This window comes from Lepidochelys olivacea (genome assembly GCF_965140295.1).
Source record: "Lepidochelys olivacea isolate rLepOli2 genome assembly, chromosome: 9".
In the NCBI taxonomy this organism is placed as follows: Eukaryota; Metazoa; Chordata; order Testudines; family Cheloniidae; genus Lepidochelys; species Lepidochelys olivacea.
Window position 1 is genome coordinate 44,672,837 of NC_140419.1, and position 20,126 is coordinate 44,692,962.

Here is a 20,126-nt window from a genome sequence, read left to right on the forward strand (position 1 = left end):
GGGTGTCCCATAGGTATCTGCTAGGATCTGTTTGATGTAACAGCTTTATTAATTAAATGGAAGAAAGAATAGAGAGCACTGTAATGAAATTTATAGAGTAAACTGAATTGGGATGACAGGAACACAACATATACCCACAGCTAGCCAAGAAATGAAAGAACAGAGGTTGTCAGGTACAGCACACCTTCTTACAGCTTCAGCTGCAGCTCCAAATAGCCAGTGCTACAAGGAGGCATTCATGCAACTTCAACAGATATTGCTTTTTTAAAAGGTTTCCAAAGCTCAGAGGACCAGCAGCATAAAGGCCATGCTTGATAGATTCCTAATGCCTCAGGAAGCATGCACTAGCCAGCTTCCAAATGCCCTCCCCTTTCTTTCAGTTGAGTCACCAAGGCAGCTGGCTGAGACATCCACCATCGGCTCTGTACTACAAGCTGACAAATTTGGGCCCTGCCCATTGCAAAGTGTAAATCCCAAAGATCTGCCCTTTATCCACTTTAACATTTCCCAATAGATAGTGAAGATAGTTCTGTATACAGTATAGCCTGGAAAGATGAATATGGATTATTGCCATACTCAACAAGTAAGTTTTTAAGCCTACAGACAGAGGAAGGGTGGGGATATGGAGCAAAGGTAAGAGGTCCTGGAATTTTTCCTGGATGCTTCTCAATTTTAAACTGTTAATAGAAAAGGAGGACTTGTGGCACCTTAGAGACTAACCAATTTATTAGAGCATAAGCTTTCGTGAGCTACAGCTCACTTCCTCAGATGCATATCGTGGAAACTGCAGCAGGCTTTATATATATACATGTATATATATATGTAAACTGTTAATGTTATTCTGAAAAGGTAATATTATTACCTTCAAGTTCTTTCTTTGGAATTTATATTACATTCAGAGAAAAGGATCCTGGAGTGGGCAGAAGTCACTCTATTATATAATATGTTTATACTCAAATTTGGTGGTGGCTATTTTTAAGACACTCTTAACCAAACTCCATTTAGTCTGAGGGAACATATCATTACACCGTTATTCTCTAGACAGGAAGCCAGGATACCAAAATGTCCATCATTGTCATATCCTCCAAAGCTGTTACTGCTATTCTATGAATAGGCTTCCAAGATGTTCCAAATGCAGTTTAAGCTGTATCCATTCTACTTAGATTGTAAGCTCTCTGGGGAAGGGACTGTATTTATGTTCCGAGTTTGTATACCACCTAGCATAATGAGGTCCTGTTCCCTGACTAGGACTCCTAGGTGCTATGGTAATACAAATAATTATTAATAAAGCCAAGTCCTTTGCACAGCACCACCTATTCTGTGTGTTCCACCTTCCCTCAAAAATCTCTGGCCACGTAGGAGAGGCTCTGAATTTCAGGGAGCATGATGGATCGAACAAAGAAAAGCCATTTTGGAGCAAGCACACCTGTGGATCTGGAGGATTTCTTGCTGGTAAATGCTCCATGTCACATTAACTTTGGTTCTGCATTCTAAGAGCCCCAAAAGGGTCACAGACAGCTGATGCAATGGCACATCAATGACAGGAGAGCCTGGCAATAGAACAGAGGGACATACACTCTGTGCCAATGCGCCATGATTGAGAATTTGAGGCTCGTATGGCTTGCATGTTCCTTGACTCCTTGAAAGTGAGGTCATGGCCCAGTCCTTCCACCTGGCAATAATTCCTCCATCTAGTGGGAAAGAGGATTTCAAAGACTCAGTTGTTGATAAATTTTTCTTTAAGCAGGATGGGATAACTTGACCAGTACAGACTACGGGGTCCTGGAAAACCCTTACAGGAAACTGCCCACTGAAATTACTGATGCCATCTTAAAAATATTCAGCAATTTGATACACCAGGTCCATTAACTTACTTGGTTCCACCATACAGTGGGTCAAAAAATTGAGCAGTAATCCTTGCAGCATACCAAGAAACAGCCACCATAGATGAGAGTCCTATGGAGAAAAATTCAAAATGCACATACTTAAATAAACCTTTAAATAGTTCTACAGCTTTAAATTATGAAAATAGATGTACTTTTCACTTAGTTTGCTAATCATGAAAGCAGTATTGAGCTTTCAGTATTGAGTGTCCTAAGTTCAGTCTCAATGCACAATGATGGTATCTTACCTGCTAAAATGAAGATCACTCCCCCCGTTACAGAAATCTTTACTTTTGTATTTTCATTACTCATCCCAACTTGTGTGCACTTTAAACCAAACAATGACAGCACAGTAGCCAAGAGACCCAAGATGATGGAAATGATCATCAGAGCACGACATGCTTGTATGTAAGCTGCATTAGAAAAGCGGGACAAAAAAAATCAGTTCTTGCACAAGTAATTTAACAAAATTCCATTTTGAAAGTATATGTTCATCAAAGAAAACATCAAATAATTATCAGAATTAGTGATGAGTGAAGCTTACAAAGTGTAGCTATTTGGTTTGCAGAAGCATCTACAAGTCAGAATGTTTATGCAGTATAGAAATTAATGAGGTGGCAAACTTTAATGCTGAACTGGATTAACTAGTAGTGATGGGGTTAACAGTTTCAATAACACCTAATAGAGATTTTTACTAACCTGAAAAATTACACCCAAATGAGTGAGTTGGTTATCTGATCACCAGAACTATATGAACCATTGCTTGTTGTAAAGCCAAATGTAAGTTTTTGTGTCCATTAAAAATGGTGTGTGAAAAAGAGTAGGTACTAATTTAGAGGAGACCTTGGAAATCTGGATCTTCATGTTTAAATTCTCCTATGCATTTATCAGATGTTCATTGTATAAGCTATTTGGGCTTGTAAGAAGGGTGAGCGCACAGCCTGAACAGACACACCTTTCTGGAAAGTTTAAGGTTGCATGACACGGAACTGTGCATCACTAAAGATAGGGATCCATATGGACAATGCTCAAAGAATGTTAAGATTTAGTTCTTTCAAACTCCTAAAGTATTAAACAGGATTACTTGTAATTTACCAGAGGATTAAATCATACCTTTAGGGTAACTGATGTAAAGTTTAATGATTACATTATTTTCTAACAAAGGGATTTACTACTACACCCCTTATCACATTATAATAATCTCAACAACCTTAACTATGGAGCTGCTAGAGTTAATTCCATAACAGGAGGGGTTACTCTCAATTTTGACTTTTTTATTTTTTATCAGGTTACAAACTAAGCTAATTTACATCAATAGTAATTGCAGCACATGATTCTACATCAAAGATGGCACAGAGCTAATTCCACCACCTAAATCTGTTTCATTGCCAATGTTCCATTACACAATAGTTTTATTGTTTTTCAACTTAATTTATATTTAGTCTCTGACCTTCTGACATCCGTTCAATATCCTAGTTATTGCTTAACATTTGCTTGGCTGTAGTTTTTCCACTTCCAGCTTTGGAGAAAGTAGCAACAATTTGCACATAAATGGCATCTGTCAAAGACCTTGAGAAAGCTAATTATTATTCCCATTTGATAAACAGGAAAACTGAGGCACAGATACTCCGTGACTACCTGATTCCCAGTCCCCCACTCTAACCATTACATCATGATGACTCTAGATGAAAATATGTTACTTATGTTTAAGATTAGATAATATATACGGTGGACAGAACATTCAGAGTGAACCACTTTGAGGTTGTGTATAGAGCACATAATAGTGATTAAAATTTGTGTTGTTTTCCAGTCAGTCTTGTTGGGTAAATATTTGAACCTTCAAGCCAAACCTGTTTTTAAAATTTAAGACTCATAAAAGGAAGCCCAGTAGGTTAACGCTTATGCATCCTCTGTGTATGAATTGTATTCTTTATACTTTAACACCAAAAAGGGGAATTTAATTCCTGTCTTGTTTTAAGGCTGATGATCAGTATGTAAATAAATGGTCAATGGCGATAGCTGAATCTCAATTTATTTTGCCAAAAACATATTAAATACAATTTCTGTTTTAGTCCAAAGTGCTTTCACATACAAGATCCCAAAGAATGTGAATCTGAATATCAAAAATAGATTAATTGTAGAAGGTGGCTGAAGAAAGCAAGCTGGTCAGTTTCACCTTCTGGGGCTTCATCACCCAATTTGAGGTCCTGGAATCCTCCTTTTAGATACTGCAAAACAAGTTTCTGCATCCTTAGGCCTTTTGTTGAGCAGTTCATCTTCTTTCCATGCAAAACTGTTTGATGTTTGCCTTCTTAGATTCTCTCTCTGCACTTATTTTGTCCAGTAGCTTATCTCTTGGACCCACCATCTCACCTTTCTTGTTTTTCATCAATCTGCTCTTCAGTTTGTTTTTCTATTTTCTTTGTTCAGTTTTCTTTTTCCAGGACATCGTTCATTCTTTACCTACTTCAATCTCCTCCTTTGATGCAATGATGGGATACAAAGTATCTACAATAGCACCTCAGAATTATGAACACCAGAGTTACAAACTGACCAGTCAATCACACGCCTCATTTGAAACCAGAAGTACGCAATTAGGCAGCAGGAGAGACCAAAAAAGCAAATACAGTACAGTACTCTGTTAAACATAAACTACTAAAAAAATAAAGAGAGAGCAGCATTTTTCCTCTACATAGTAAAGTTTCAAAGCTGTATTAAGTCAATGTTCAGTTGTAAACTTTTGAAAGAACAACCTCCATTGCCGAGGTGTTCATAACTCTGAGGTTCTACTGCATTATATTTCCATAAATATATTCCTTATGTGAAGCCTTGATTAACCTCTCTAATCTGAAACAGAGACACTGAATCTTAACTCAAGAATAATAAAACTAGAGTTTAAAGTGCCAATACAAATAGAAATTGGCAGCTGATTAACTGCTTAGTGACAAAAGCTTGATCTATCAGCTGTAACACAGGTGCTAAATACATAAATAATTTAATATAGTTGCAGGTTTCAGAGTAGCAGCCGTGTTATATCCACAAAATGAAAAGGAGTACTTGTGGCACCTTAGAGACTAACAAATTTATTTGAGCATAAGCTTTCATGAGCTACAGATCACTTCATTGGATGCAGTGAGCTGTATCTCACGAAAGCTTATGCTCAAATAAATTTGTTAGTCTCTAAGGTGCCACAAGTACTCCTTTTCTTTTTAATATAGTTGATCTCTTATGCACCACACTCTGAATTAGCAGTGCCTAAAATAAGATATTCAATCAAACCACTTATCTGTGTTAAAGGGATCTAGATATCTTTGACTGTATCTGTATTATACAAATACAGATTCTGGGCCATATCCTGCCCTCTATATATGCATCAACTGTGGTCAGATTGTTAAGTTTAGTTTGTTCTCAATACTGACTATGTCATCTACTATGCTGTGAATTGCCCATTTACAGTTGCTCACATAAACTTTGGCTGTCATAACTTTTAGGCACCTGACTGGGTGATATCTTATCTCCACTATCAGTTTTTGTTTCCTGAACAGTCCCCAAACCCTGTATAACACTCCTTTACTTCTAAAGTTTCATACTTCAAAAATAATTGTATTAGGTGTCCAAAGAAGCTCAAGGCATCTTATACAATAGATGAAAATGTAAAAGTTAAATCAAAATTAATATACTAAGTGAAGTCCTACTGATCTAAAAAAAGGTTTTAAACCTGATTTAAAGGGAGCTAAATCTGATATCAGAGGGCACTCTAACCAGCTAGGGCTGCCAATGCAGAGACCTTCAAGAGATTCCTCCTGCTTCTCTTTAAAACCATGCTCTAACAGCCCATCACCAAAGATGCCCTTCCTTTCTACCTCTGATCTCATTCATTTTCATTGTTTCAGCTACATTTCTGTACAGATGATTCCTGAATAACCTCTACATTGGAGCTGAACACTGACCCTCATCTGTGCGATCTTATGCTTCCAACTCCCTCAGGAATCCTCTGGATGTCCTGCTGCTCTCTTAATCTCCAGAACTGAGCTACTTATTTCTTCCAAACCATTTTTCTCCACCCTCCTGATCTGTCACCATAACAACTCCACTATCCTTCCTGTCTCCCAGGCTTGAAACTCTCATCTTTGACTCTTCTTTTCTTCCATAAATCCAGTGTCTCCAAGTTCTATTGCTTTTTTCCTCTGTTATAAGAAAATCCACTTTTTCCTTACTATCTTCATCTCTTTTCTTGTCTCAAATATTGCAAACTCTACAGCCCCCAGGATATCCAACATACTTCTGCTTAAGAAACATTCCCTTCCCGCTGGTCTAACCACAGAGCCACCCTCTGAATATATTCATTCACTTCCTCTTACTGCATCAAATTTAAGATTCAAGTTCTCACCAGCCCTACCTATAAATTTCCTATATGTCTGCTCTCATTTCTCCCTTAGACCCCGTCCCCCACTCCCACTCCCTACTATGCTCTCATCCTCCTCCAAATCCTCTTTCGGTTCCCTTTCTTTCCTCCCACTTTTGCCTTTGCATCCTCACTCCTGATGTTCTTTTCTGCCTCCTCTGAGTTTCTTTAAAGCCACATCTTCCAAAAGGCTTTCTTACCTTCTTATCAGTGACACAGTCCTGTGTTACTGAGTAGGGAATTCTAAAAAAATTCCCACTGGTATCACCACTGTGTAAATTTATAGTGCCGTATAAATTATTACTAATAAGATGCTATGTGGAGCCAGAAGCTCTAAATGATGAGGCCCAGTCCAGTGGCAGATTTATATCCTAACACAATCCATGCTCAAATAAGCAGCCTGCAGAGAGAAAACAGGTGGATATTATCCTAACTGTTATTGCAGAATGCAAGAAGTTTATTCACACCACATTTTATGTTCCTCTCAGTCTAAAGTAATACAAAGAAAACTACACAAACCATTTTAAAATTGCTTGTGAGAGAAAAATAGTTTAAGGAAATTATAAATCTCCACTAGCAGGAGCAGTTACCTTTTACCTTTAGTGTACTGTAACTTAAGTTCTTAAAATGTAATTAAAATCTTTTCTAAATTAGAAAGTATGTTTTAGGGCTTGTTTACACATTAAATTTATTCTGGTTTAAAGTAGAGTGTGAATTTAAAGTGGAATAGCTACTGTGGAATAACTCCATGTGCAGACACTTGTATTCCAGAACAAGACTGCCTTTTTCCAAATTAACTTAATCCACTTTGGAAGATAAACCAGAAAAAAAGCAATCTTATTCCAGAATAACTCCATGTATAGAAGCCTTTAGATTTAGAGTACATAAATCTACATGATTTATGCCTGCAGTTTACAATATAATGAATATTGTCACTACATAAATAAAACTTTAGAACAATCCAAAGAAAGATTTTGTTGAAGATTTACATATTTAACTCAGATACACGGCAATTCAGATTTCTGAAGTTTAAAACCAAATCCAATCAGAAAAGAACCCTCTACTTCTAATACATAGATTAATTTAAATAATATTTAATAGCTTTTTTCATTTCTCTCAGAACACAATGTATTAGTCTGAATATGCAGTTTACCATAAATGCTATTTCATACCTACTTATATTAAAAAACTCCCAATGCAGTATACTGAAGTCAAATATTAAGACTATGCCTATAAAATATCTCTCTGAAAAAAATAAACACACACTGTAAGACACTCATTAAGGCTAGAAATGGTACAATATCCAGTTATCTTTCCACAGGATGTCAGAAAGCAGATTACATTATATTTAAAATGCCTATTAAAAGAATCACTGCCTGATTAAGTGAGTTGATATATATTATTTTTATAGCTTTTTCTAATGTGCTTTGTTTGACACATTCTGCTGCTTTATCAGCTATTTTAGAGCAATAGTCTGAGAAGCCCTTATTGACCAAAAATATCTATTTTTACCTTTTGTCACAGTTCCCAGTGAACACCCCCTCCTGCTCACTCACTAGGACTGATGTAAGGAGAATCCAAGCCTCTGTGCTCTCGATCCCCTAGGGTATGAAGCTTCCAGAGCCTCAGCAGACTGCAGCATTAGTTCCTCTCCTGGCTTTTCTGGCACATTTCCTAGGCACTGATTCTGAGTCCGTACCCCTTCTCAAAAAATGGGGGTCTTCAGCCCACCTGCCCTATGCCCCATGACCAGCACTGACCGCTGAATACCCCAGTTACTTAAACAGAACTCCACTTCTGGTTTACAGTTTAACTCTCTCAGGAGCATGCAACAGCTGTAAAGAACACACACACACCACAGTCTAACACCTTTATTCTCTTTATTCAGGTGTTTATTATTCTTTAATAATAAACACCTGAAACTACTATGTCCCTCACTTTCTAGCTCACCCTTCCTTTGTGAGTCCTTGGGGAACCATCTGGGTCCCAGAAGGCAGGCAGGGAGTCCCTGCCTCATGCATACTATTATATAGTGAATGGTCTCTCCCTCATGGACTGAAGAAAATTGCCCGCCCCGCCCCCCCGGGCAGACCAGCCTCTGTCTTTTTAAAACCTTCAGTTTCCTGTATCAGGTGACATCTTTGTCAGCTTCACCAAATGAGCACAAACCCCGCAGATGACTCTGTTGCCAAGGTGACTTTCCCCTTGCTAACTCAGTTACTCTGGACAGGAACCACCAGTCTTTTGTCTCTCCCAGCGGTGTAAAAAAACCACCCCCATGAGGGGAGTAGCTCGTGCACTGTCTACACTGCCACTTTACAGCGCTGAAACTTGCAGCACTCAGGGGAGTGTTTTTTCAGACCCCTGAGCGAGAAAGTTACAGCGCTGTAAAGTGGCAGTGTAGACAAGGCCAAACGGACAACAGAGGAGGCAAAGGCTGAACATTCAGAAGTTTACAGCCTGATACAGACACATAGGGTTAATAATCTCACACAAAATTCATAAATTGTACAGACATAGTCCCAATTCATCACACCTTTACCTTCCATTACTACTAGACAGGATATAGGGTTAAATTTTTTATAACTGACATTACTTCTTTCCAACAAATTCTTCTATTACATAAAAAATATTGCACAAAAATAGAGACGTACCAGGCAGTGCCAACACAGAATCAAATTTTCTGCAGTTGAAGACTCCAGTGCTATCTTCTGCACAGCTTTTCCACAGGTTTTCAAACAAGCTAGAAGTTGTAATTACGTTCCCATGTATGGTGGAGATTTTCCAGTAACTATTCGATAAAGTGGCACCCTCAATTAGCCACCCACATAAGCTCAGCAGAAAGCCAGTGATTTCCAAAGCAGCAGACATGTTTGTGAATATTAACACACTAAACTATGTCTATCTTTTATTAAAATGAAGTGTATACAAATATTGCTCCCTTCAGAAGACTACGTGCTGTTCTATCTCTGGTTTCACTCCAAAATGAAGCTACCTTTGCTCTTTGCCCAACCCACAGAGTGATAAGGTTTTTTGTACATGACTGTAATATCTGGGAGCAATTTATGGGAAAGATGTTAATTGAAATAATTTGATAAACTTACAAATTCTATTTAACATTTTTTGTGATTAAAAGTTACAGAGTGAGCCCATCATGCATCCAGAGTCAGAAAGTCTAACCAGTGTTCTGACTATCACTCCTCTTATGAAGTGTTTGAGACTGGTAAATTTTTGTGATTTTCATAAATCTCTATCTTATTTTTATCAATCACAGGTTTACATAAGGCTACTATTACTTGGAATTTTATTGCTGCTTTGAAAGTTTAATGTTCTTATATTATTTGCTTTAAGATAAAATTTGATTGTAAATTCAACAGCAGGAACTTTGTTTTGTACATACAGCACTTTCTGTACTTTTGGAAGTTTATTATGTACAACTATAAATCATACCATCACAAAATATATTTTAGTGAAGATGGACAGCTACTATATTACTATACTGAGTATTTCAAAGGATGTTAAAGTTTATGGATAAAAGGTAAACATTAATATTTTACAGACTATTGATCTCTAGTTAAAGTGATATATCCTCATGAAACCGCATCCCACTCACACTGGAAAATGAAAATATGACAACACAAGTTTCACCGAATCACAGCAAAATAAGACAAAGTCTCAGGAGGATTGAATCACAATTGGAAAACAGTTATATGGATAGCAATATCAATTTATTAAAAGTTTCAGTTTGTCATAGGTTGTTATTTTTTTAGAGTTCTACTGACTAAGGGTATAATCATATCCCAGGCTAGCTCCACAGAAGAAATGTGCACTGGCACTTAATGACTTTAGTAACTGAAACTCCTTGCAAATATCAATGGGTTTAACCATCTTTTACAGGTAGTAAACTGCTTCTATCTCACCTTGAAAAGAAAGCAAAATTTCTTTACAAACTAGATCCTTATGTTGTGTTAGAATTCTGTAGATATGCAACTTGATATAATACAGTTATAAAATGATTTCATTATGTAAATTTTACATACAGACTCCCAAAAGGACATCACAAGTGCCACAAATTCTTAGTAAACCAGATGAGTCTGCTCTTTTAGATAGGCTCATCAAACCTCTCTGGCCATTTTGTGGCTAGGCTGTAGAAGGGTGGGTTTGGTTGCAAAGGGATGTTAGAACACAATATGCCTACTTCTGCTACCATAAAAATCAATGGGAGTTTTGCTGTTGACTTAGACAAGAGCAGATTTGGGACTCTAAGGATATGTGTGCACAGCAGTTAAATGCCCATGGCTGGCCCATGTCAGCTGACTTGGGCTTGTGGGGCTTGGGCTAATGGGCTGAAAAACTGCATTGTAGACTAAGTCAGCTAACGCAAGCTAGCTGCGGGTATTTAATTGTTGTGTAGACATATCCTAAATACCTTCCTGCAGTACTTGCTGTGCTCACCTGTGCCTTTGCACTTGAAAGGCAATCTTAAAGCTCTGAGATGGCCATGAGGATTTGCTCCTCATGAGGTATGAGTCAAAAATTGTGGTAACAATTTCACTTCTCAAGAGAATCCTACCAAATCCTGCACTTCTGCCTCAGGGAGTCTCTACAGTTTTAAAGTGATGGGACTTTAAATCAGCATATTGTAGCAGTGCTTATATCCCTTTTGAAGAACTTGCTATTTTTACCAAAAAAGAAGAGGGAGAACTTCAGGCTCATTTATCCCTACATTGGCTTTGATCCTCACTAGCTGACAGATTACCGCTCCTCAGACTACCTCTGGCACGGCTGAATTCAGTTAGGCACTTTTTATATTAGCGACAGTGATCACTTGTGTTTAATGAAAAGGCCTTGAGTCATTTTGCTTTCCTTGATGCTCAGAGATCTGAACCTTAACCTTTAGAGCACAGTGCAAGACTTCTCTCTTCAAACATGTGCTTGAGAGGGTAGTTTATGTTTTATGCTTTGTTGTGTCTGGATCATCTGCCATACAAGATCTCACTCTGACACAGGGTTAATTAACAAACTTCAGCTCTATTATAGCTGCTTACAACATGGCTTCTTCAGCCTCCTGGCTTCTCAGACAATTTCTCAGGAGATGTTGCTTCCAAAAGTTAATTGGTCTCAGCATGTGATTCGATACTTGATGCATAATAGTCTGTATGTAAGGTGAATTTTGTAACAAATCTGTTGTGGTCATAATTTGACCTTCGAGGCGGTGGAAAAAAACATGTTCTTGTAGATACATCTTGTTATGGTATGCACTAAGCAGGAGTTGAACACAAGCATGAAGGCGGCATACCATTAGTGGAAGATAATGATCTGTAACATGACTGGATGCAAGGGATCGGGCACGAGGACGGGTCGTGATAAGTTAGTGTATATAAGAAAGGGTAAATCGGCATTTTGGGGTCCCCCTCCGGCTAGCGAGGGGGTATCACGCTTAAGCATTATTAAACTTGTCTCATTGAGAAATGCTCTGCATTTTACTTGTCTGGTTAATGCGCCTCAGCCTCGGAGCGAACTTTTACGTGACCTACAAGTGTAATTCATAACAGTTTTGGCGCCCAATGTGGGGCCCAAGGCTCGCCCGTTCAATACTAAGAGTCGGACTCCCCTCTTTGGAGATCCTGACCGCCGGCATAAGGTGAGTTCACCTTGGGAGTTCCAGGAGGGGGGAACAATCCGTGCACAAAGGGCAGTAAGGTGGCGCGTTAAGGTAACCCATTATGGGTTCTGGGCAGAGTGTAAGTAAGGGGACCCCTTTGGCTGAAATTCTTGAGAATTGGGGGAATATTTCTGGTACACATGGGTTAGGTAAAAAGAAAGCTGTAATCTTGTGCAAGGTTGTGTGGCCAGCACTAACAACTCAAACACCTTTTGAATGGCCACCGGATGGGTCCTTTGCTGGGGAAAAGTTAACAGCATTTAGGAAAAGGCTGGAGGACAAAGCTCCAGCCCAGATGGATTATTGGTATCTCTGGGACAACTGGGCTTATGCGCATGCGAAAGGATGTCCTCTTTTCTCCTCCTTTTCTTATTCATCTCAGGGGTCTCCAGCCCCGCTCTGTGCTATGCCTGCTTCTGCCCCTCCTCCAGTTTACCCTCGGCTTTCTGACCTATGCCCAGGACCAGTTGCAAGCCTTAAGACAGGACTTCCAGGCAGAAAAGGAAGCACTGGCTAAGCAAGTACCAGTCCTTCAAAGACTTGTCAAAATTTAAATATTTGTGCTCAGCATATGTCGTAACAACAGTGTGTCTGCCATAAAAGGAAATTAAATAGTTAAACCGCCAATTGGCTGTGCGTTCTGTCCAGGTGACAAGCCTCATGGGGGAGGATTCGGGTAGCCCTTGTGAGTGAGAATATTTAAGAGAAGAGACCAGGAGGGCTGGGGGCTAGTTAAGAAGCCCACCCTCCTTGTTAAATTGGTAGTGGGACAAAGCTAGTGCTCATGGAAGGGACAGTTCAGAGAGAAAAACAGGATTGGGCCCAAGCGGTCAGGCAACAGATAGAGAGATTGGAAAACAGGTTGGAAACTTGGAGGGCATAGTGATAATACTTGGAATGGTAAAATCTAAGTTGATTGGGTGTCGTTTTGGGAGATAAACAAGTGATTAAGAAAGGAAAGTGAGAAGTTAACTCTGTAGTTGCTGGAGGGAACTAAGCAGTTGAACTTTGTGAAATACTAGAAAGAAAAAGAATTCTTGGTTTCTTTGCAGCTACTTTGAGGAAAATGGGCCCTCTTCCAAAGGAATGCAATTATACAGTGCTACTTAATTAATATCTTATTAGGCTCCAAGGGGCTACAATAGGTGGTGTCTTCCTTTTCAGGTCGCTGTGCGTTTGACAGCAGGAGTTAAAAGTAAAAAGCAATCAAAAGTCTGGTAAAGTTTATTGTGCCCTTTTTAAAGTAAGAATCTTTAAGCTGTGGATCCAAAAGCAAGCCGGAAAGCATTTGTTTTAATGTAAATTACCTAACTGATAATGTAGAAGCCACTGAAACCTAGGCTGCCTATGAAACAAATACAAGAAAATATGGGTAATTCCTCTGTTTTGCCTGCAATTAACAAGGGTATTTATATAAAAAGGAAATATTTTAAGCAACGACTGACTGCCCAGAATGGGTAGATCTATGTTCTTTTTGTCTTTCAGAAAATCAGAGAAAACCTGATGCCAGCTAAAAAGCAATTTCCTGGTGCAAGTGCTAGAGGAGCCAACTGGGGGGGAGCTTTTCTTGACCTGCTGCTCACAAACAGGGAAGAATTAGTGGGGGAAGCAAAAGTGGACGGGAATCTGGGAGGTAGTGACCATGAGTTGGTTGAGTTCAGGATCCTGACACAGGGAAGAAAGGTAAGCAGCAGGATACGGACCCTGGACTTCAGGAAAGCAGACTTCGACTCCCTCAGGGAACGGATGGGTAGGATCCCCTGGGGGACTAACATGAAGGGGAAAGGAGTCCAGGAGAGCTGGCTGTATTTCAAGGAATCCCTGTTGAGGTTACAGGGACAAACCATCCCGATGAGTCGAAAGAATAGTAAATATGGCAGGTGACCAGCTTGGCTTAACGGTGAAATCCTAGCGGATCTTAAACATAAAAAAGAAGCTCACAAGAAGTGGAAGGTTGGACATATGACCAGGGAACAGTCTAAAAATATTGCTCAGGCATGTAGGAATGAAATCAGGAGGGTCAAATCGCACCTGGAGCTGCAGCTAGCAAGAGATGTCAAGAGTAACAAGAAGGGTTTCTTCAGGTATGTTGGCAACAAGAAGAAAGCCAAGGAAAGTGTGGGCCCCTTACTGAATGAGGGAGGCAACCTAGTGACAGAGGATGTGGAAAAAACTAATGTGCTCAATGCTTTTTTGGCCTCTGTCTTCACTAACAAGGACAGCTCCCAGACTGCTGCGCTGGGCATCACAACATGGGGAGTAGATGGCCAGCCCTCTGTGGAGAAAGAGGTGATTAGGGACTATTTAGAAAAGCTGGATGTGCACAAGTCCATGGGGCCGGACAAGTTGCATCCGAGAGTGCTAAAGGAATTGGCGGCTGTGATTGCAGAGCCATTGGCCATTATCTTTGAAAACTCGTGGCGAACGGGGAAGTCCCAGATGACTGGAAAAAGGCTAATGTAGTGCCCATCTTTAAAAAAGGGAAGAAGGAGGATCCTGGGAACTACAGGCCAGTCAGCCTCACCTCAGTCCCTGGAAAAATCATGGCACAGATCCTCAAGGAATCAATCCTGAAGCACTTACATGAGAGGAAAGTGATCAGGAACAGTCAGCATGGATTCACCAAGGGAAGGTCATGCCTGACTAATCTAATCGCCTTCTATGATGAGATTACTGGTTCTATGGATGAAGGGAAAGCAGTGGATGTATTGTTTCTTGACTTTAGCAAAGCTTTTGACACGCTCTCCCACAGTATTCTTGTCAGCAAGTTAAAGAAGTACGGGCTGGATGAATGCACTATAAGGTGGGTAGAAAGTTGGCTAGATTGTCGGGCTCAACGGGTAGTGATCAATGACTCCATGTCTAGTTGGCAGCCGGTGTCAAGTGGAGTGCCCCAGGGGTCGGTCCTGGGGCCGGTTTTGTTCAATATCTTCATAAATGATCTGGAGGATGGTGTGGATTGCACTCTCAGCAAATTTGCGGATGATACTAAACTGGGAGGAGTGGTTGATACGCTGGAGGGCAGGGATAGGATACAGAGGGACCTACACAAATTGGAGGATTGGGCCAAAAGAAATCTGATGAGGTTCAATAAGGATAAGTGCAGGGTCCTGCACTTAGGAAGGAAGAACCCAATGCACAGCTACAGTCTAGGGACCGAATGGCTAGGCAGCAGTTCTGCGGAAAGGGACCTAGGGGAGACAGTGGACAAGAAGCTGGATATGAGTCAGCAGTGTGCCCTTGTTGCCAAGAAGGCCAATGGCATTTTGGGATGTATAAGTAGGGGCATAGCGAGCAGATCGAGGGACGTGATCGTTCCCCTCTATTTGACATTGGTGAGGCCTCATCTGGAGTACTGTGTCCAGTTTTGGGCCCCACACTACAAGAAGGATGTGGATAAATTGGAGAGAGTCCAGCGAAGGGCAACAAAAATTATTAGGGGTCTGGAACACATGACTTATGAGGAGAGGCTGAGGGAACTGGGATTGTTTAGTCTGCAGAAGAGAAGAATGAGAGGGGATTTGATAGCTGCTTTCAACTACCTGAGAGGTGGTTCCAGAGAGGATGGTTCTAGACTATTCTCAGTGGTAGAAGAGGACAGGACAAGGAGTAATGGTCTCAAGTTGCAGTGGGGGAGGTTTAGGTTGGATATTAGGAAAAACTTCTTCACTAGGAGGGTGGTGAAACACTGGAATGCGTTACCTAGGGAGGTGGTAGAATCTCCTTCCTTAGAAGTTTTTAAGGTCAGGCTTGACAAAGCCCTGGCTGGGATGATTTAATTGGGGATTGGTCCTGCTTTGAGCAGGGGGTTGGACTAGATGACCTCCTGAGGTCCCTTCCAACCCTGATATTCTATGATTCTATGATTCTAATTCAATATATCATGAATTTACTGGCACAATAGAAATTATGTTCTGAGTTCTATGTTCTGTCTTGTGTTTGTCTTGTGGCCAGAATTGCTGTGTCTCATCTTTCATAGGACAGTTTAGTTTAAAACTAAATAGAAGGGTTAAATCAAAATGCAGATACTTGTTTTATTCAACTTGGAATACAAAGTGTTTGGATAATATCAGGAAAATGTGATATACTAAATTTTAATACATTTGCTTAAGTGAGAAAAAGAAATTTCATTGGCTAGACCTTTTAATTGAAAAAATTGCTGTTAAAATTCGCACACCAACAGTCTTTGGAAGCAAGGACATGAAAGGTTAACCCACTCCCCATATTATACATGGGATCCTTCTGGCTACCTCAGATTTCTAGCCAGAGGGCTGGGGAGGGAGGAAAGCTATTGGACACTGGACGTTGTACCAAGTGGACCCGTCAAAAGTGGGTGTGCTTGTCCTGGCTTGTTGCTCCAAAGCTTGGTAATAAAGTCATTTTACTAAAAGGGTGTATGTGGCATACATTGAACAATAAGTCTAAAGTGCTGTATAATGGGCAATGTATATGTGTTCATTTTTGAACAAAGGTGTGTGAGTGGAAAGTGAAAGTTTCATTTGTAGGTTAATAGAAGCCAAGAAGGGGAGAAGAAAAAGAACGGAGGACGAGTTAATTCAACGCTGTAGCTGGCAGGCTCGACCCAAAGATAAGACACTGGCCTGCCCAAGGACAATACTCACAGCTAGGATTTGGCTGACAGCCAAGAAAGAGGGGGGCTTAAATGTGCCCAAGCAGCTGTGAGATCTGCAAAACACTGCCAGACATTAACGAAATGTGTTAGGTCTCTGTATTTACAGGTGAAAGAAGTCCTGCTCCAAGGATCCTGAGCAAACCTGCCATTTGTTAAAACCAGGTGACTAGGTCTACATAAAGGTCCATCAACGAAAAACTATTCTGGCCCCATGCTGGAAAGGCCCTTATTAAGTCCTGCTAACTACCAACATTGCTGTGAAGTGCCAAGGACTGACTGCCTGGACCCATGCTTCTTACTGCAAAAAGGCCCCTCCACCTCGAGATGACTTCACTTCGACTATTGATCAGCCTGTCCCTCCTTCTGGGTTTTTTTCTTTCCTCCTTTTGGACAGCAGGGGAAAGGACACGGTGAAGTGCTAGTAACCTCTCCCTTGTCCACTGACAGAGCTAACCTGCATTCAGTATTTGCTAAAGAAACCAAAGCACTACAGGGTGATGTGCTAGTAACCTCTCCCCTGTATAATGCAAAACCATGACTGTTCAAGAGAGAAGAAGGAACACCTGCTCTGCTGAAACCACCAAGATCCAAGGATTCCTGACTACAAAAGACATTGAGAATTGGCCTTGGTGGCGAAGATGGAGCATTGTACATTGGCAGGGAGGGAGTTGCGGGATGTATTCTTGGGAATGTGGAGTGAAGTGGTGGGGTGGGTTTATTCCAGGGGTTGGAATCTGTGCTTGTGGGCAAGTACCATCAGAATGCACTGTCCTCCCTAATTGTCTTCTGGATGATGAATACCAAAAACGCCTTACAGCCACGAACATTACTCCCACCATCTGCCACCACTCCTTTGCAGGTAAAGGTTCCTGGATCCATCATAGCAACGTTAAGTTGGCGCTGGGACCCCCACCTGACCCTGACAAGCCATCGGACGAGCCACTTCATGAATGAATGCCACTACCAACCCATGGACTGAGCTTTCCAGCTATTGGGACCTTTACAGCCCACCAGGACTTCTTGTGTTTCTGTTTATTGGACTTACATTGGTGGTGGTGTTTTTTGTATGGTATAGAGGAGGATGCCGACATTGGTATGGTTTGCCTGGGGGTTCCTCTCCCTATTCCCAAGTCCAGTACAAGGATGGGGGAGCAACAGCTTTTTGAATTTAACCCGCGCCATAAAACAGGGTGTAAATCGAACGCAGTGTTGGATTTGTATTCATACCCCCACATACTTGGGTCAGCGGGCCCCGTTGGTAGGGGTACCTATCCCACTTAATCGAACACTCCAATCTAAGCTATGGGCAAACACTACGTTTAACTGGAATGTTACAATCCAAAGATGGTCTATTGATATGGTGGACCAGGGTAATTATGCTTTATGTGTGTCACGACGAAAGGGCATGGAAAATACAGTTTTTGTGGGGAATTTTGTGGGATGCAAGGACACCACCCAGATCAGCTCTGGTGCGGCAGGCCCCTCCACCTACTCCGGGGCCCCGTGGCCAGTCCCTAAGGAGTCTGGCTGGTATTGGTTATGCAATCACACAGCCTATAAGGTTCTCCCGGCAGGATGGTGTGGTACATGTACCTTAGGGGCTATAGTACCCGCCATGACAGTACACCAGACCCTGACCCAGGGAGAGATCCGCAATCTAGTATGGAGAAACCGATGAAGTATTCCGTTAAACCCTCTTTCACAATGGCCCACAGGCTTTCACTCCTTTGTACGTTGGTTTCTGCCATGGTTAGGAGTAAGCGAGCTAAAAAAAGCTATAGTTAACATTTCAGCTGCTTTGGAATTAATGGCAAATGTTACTGCAGACGCCTTATCTGCCCTTCAAATTGAAGTAACTCAGTTATCCCAAACTACACCGCAAAACCGCTTAGCACTGGACTATCTCCTTGCAAACCAGGGCGGGGTTTGTGTTCTGGTTAACTCAAGCTGTTGTGTATTTGTAAATCACAGGGTGGAAACTGACATTCACATCCTCATGCAGCAGGCAGTCCTGTTCCACCACGTCAGCCTTGACAATACCAGCGCTGGATTTCAGGAGGTCTGGAACTGGCTCACCTCATGGCTACCGGACGTGGGTGCTTGGGGACGGCGTATTTTGTATTTAATTCTTTTGACTGTCATTGCTTTTGTGTTATTTGTATGCCTATGTGCTGTAGGCAACTGCAAACTCTGCATCGCGGTTACTCGGCTCCAATATAACTTACTGACGTCCAAAAGAAAAGGGGGGACTGTTAGTTAATTGGTCTTAGCATGTGATTCGATATTTGATGCATAATAGTCTGTATGTAAGGTGAATTTTGTAATAAAGCTGTTGTGGTCGTAATTTGACCTCTGAGGTGGTGGAAAAAAACATGTTATTGTAGATACATCCTGTTGTTGTAGTATGCACTAAGCAGGAGCTGAACACAAGCACGAAGGCAGCACACCGTTAGTGGAAGATAACGATCTGTAACATGACTGGATGCAAGGGATCGGGCACGAGGACGGGTCGTGATGAGTCAGCGTATATAAGAAAGGGTAAATCAGCATTTTGGGGTCCCCCCCCGGCTAGCGAGGGGATACCATGCTTAAGCATTATTAAACTTGTCTCATTGAGAAATACTCTGCATTTTACTTGTCTGGTTAATGCGCCTCAGCCTCGGAGTGAACTTTTACATGACCTACAAGTGTAATTCGTAAAACAAACAGTTCCCACTAGAAACAGTATGCTGCCTGAAAGTGTCTGCTCCACTTTCATATTGTTACATCCCTTCTCTTTTAAAGAAAATTGTCAAACGCCCCAGCAACAACTGATAGTGCTACAATGGTGCAGCTGCTCCACAGTATTACTCTTAAATGTAGACTAGCCCTTAGTAATGGCTTTCTCCAAATGCTTTTGAGAGGTTTATGGTCAGATTGTACGTCCACATATGTGTATTGGTGAAATTTTTCCATTCTAAAGAGAATAGCTAACTCTTTTTCAATTTAAGCACAGCCCTTCTCTGTCACGTACAATGCTTTTTTGAATGCACCAGATTGTCCCCCCCTTACAGCCTGGTAACCCTTAGACCCAACTTGAATGCATCACATTGTGGCACCAGGTGTTCCTCTGCATTGTAATATTTCAAAATGGGAGTCTTCCCAATTATCTTTTACTTTCTGGAATGCTTGCTCACGTTGGTCTGTACACTCCCATAGGGTGTCTCAATTTGTCAGCTGCCTCAGGATCTCCCAGCTCTCAGACAGATGGTTGAAAAACTTTGCTAAATAATTGACCATTCCCAGGAATCTTTGGACTCCTTTAACATTGCTGGGTCCCGGAATTTCTCTAATTGCCCTCTCTGTCTCCGGGTCTATTTTTAGGCCTTTGGGGGTCAACAAATGTCCAATATATGGCACCTCGGCTACTCTCAACCTGAGCTTGTCTAAGTTCAATTTCATATTTTTTTCTCTGCATCTCTGTTAAAACTGTAGTAATTTGTAGTCATGATCTCATTGTGCTTATTCTGGATTGTCACCTTCTCCCACTAGCAGCACATT

At 41.1% G+C, this 20,126-nt stretch overlaps 1 protein-coding gene across 2 annotated transcripts in view; it reads right to left on the bottom strand.

Annotated features, from left to right (window-relative positions):
* Positions 1-20,126, bottom strand: part of LOC311526372 (claudin-15-like) — a 39,029-nt gene that overhangs the window by 7,951 nt on the left and 10,952 nt on the right. Inside the window, exons 1-3 of one of the 2 annotated variants that reach the window (XM_084639316.1) lie at positions 8,943-9,267; positions 2,132-2,296; positions 1,875-1,956 (exon numbers count right to left, since the gene is read on the bottom strand). In XM_084639316.1, the coding sequence (XP_084495442.1) occupies positions 1,875-1,956; positions 2,132-2,296; positions 8,943-9,159 (464 nt within the window). In that variant the 5' untranslated portion in view covers positions 9,160-9,267. Of the gene's footprint in view, positions 1-1,874; positions 1,957-2,131; positions 2,297-8,942; positions 9,268-20,126 lie in introns of those variants that run through there. The other variant, XM_084639315.1, reaches the window with a different exon arrangement.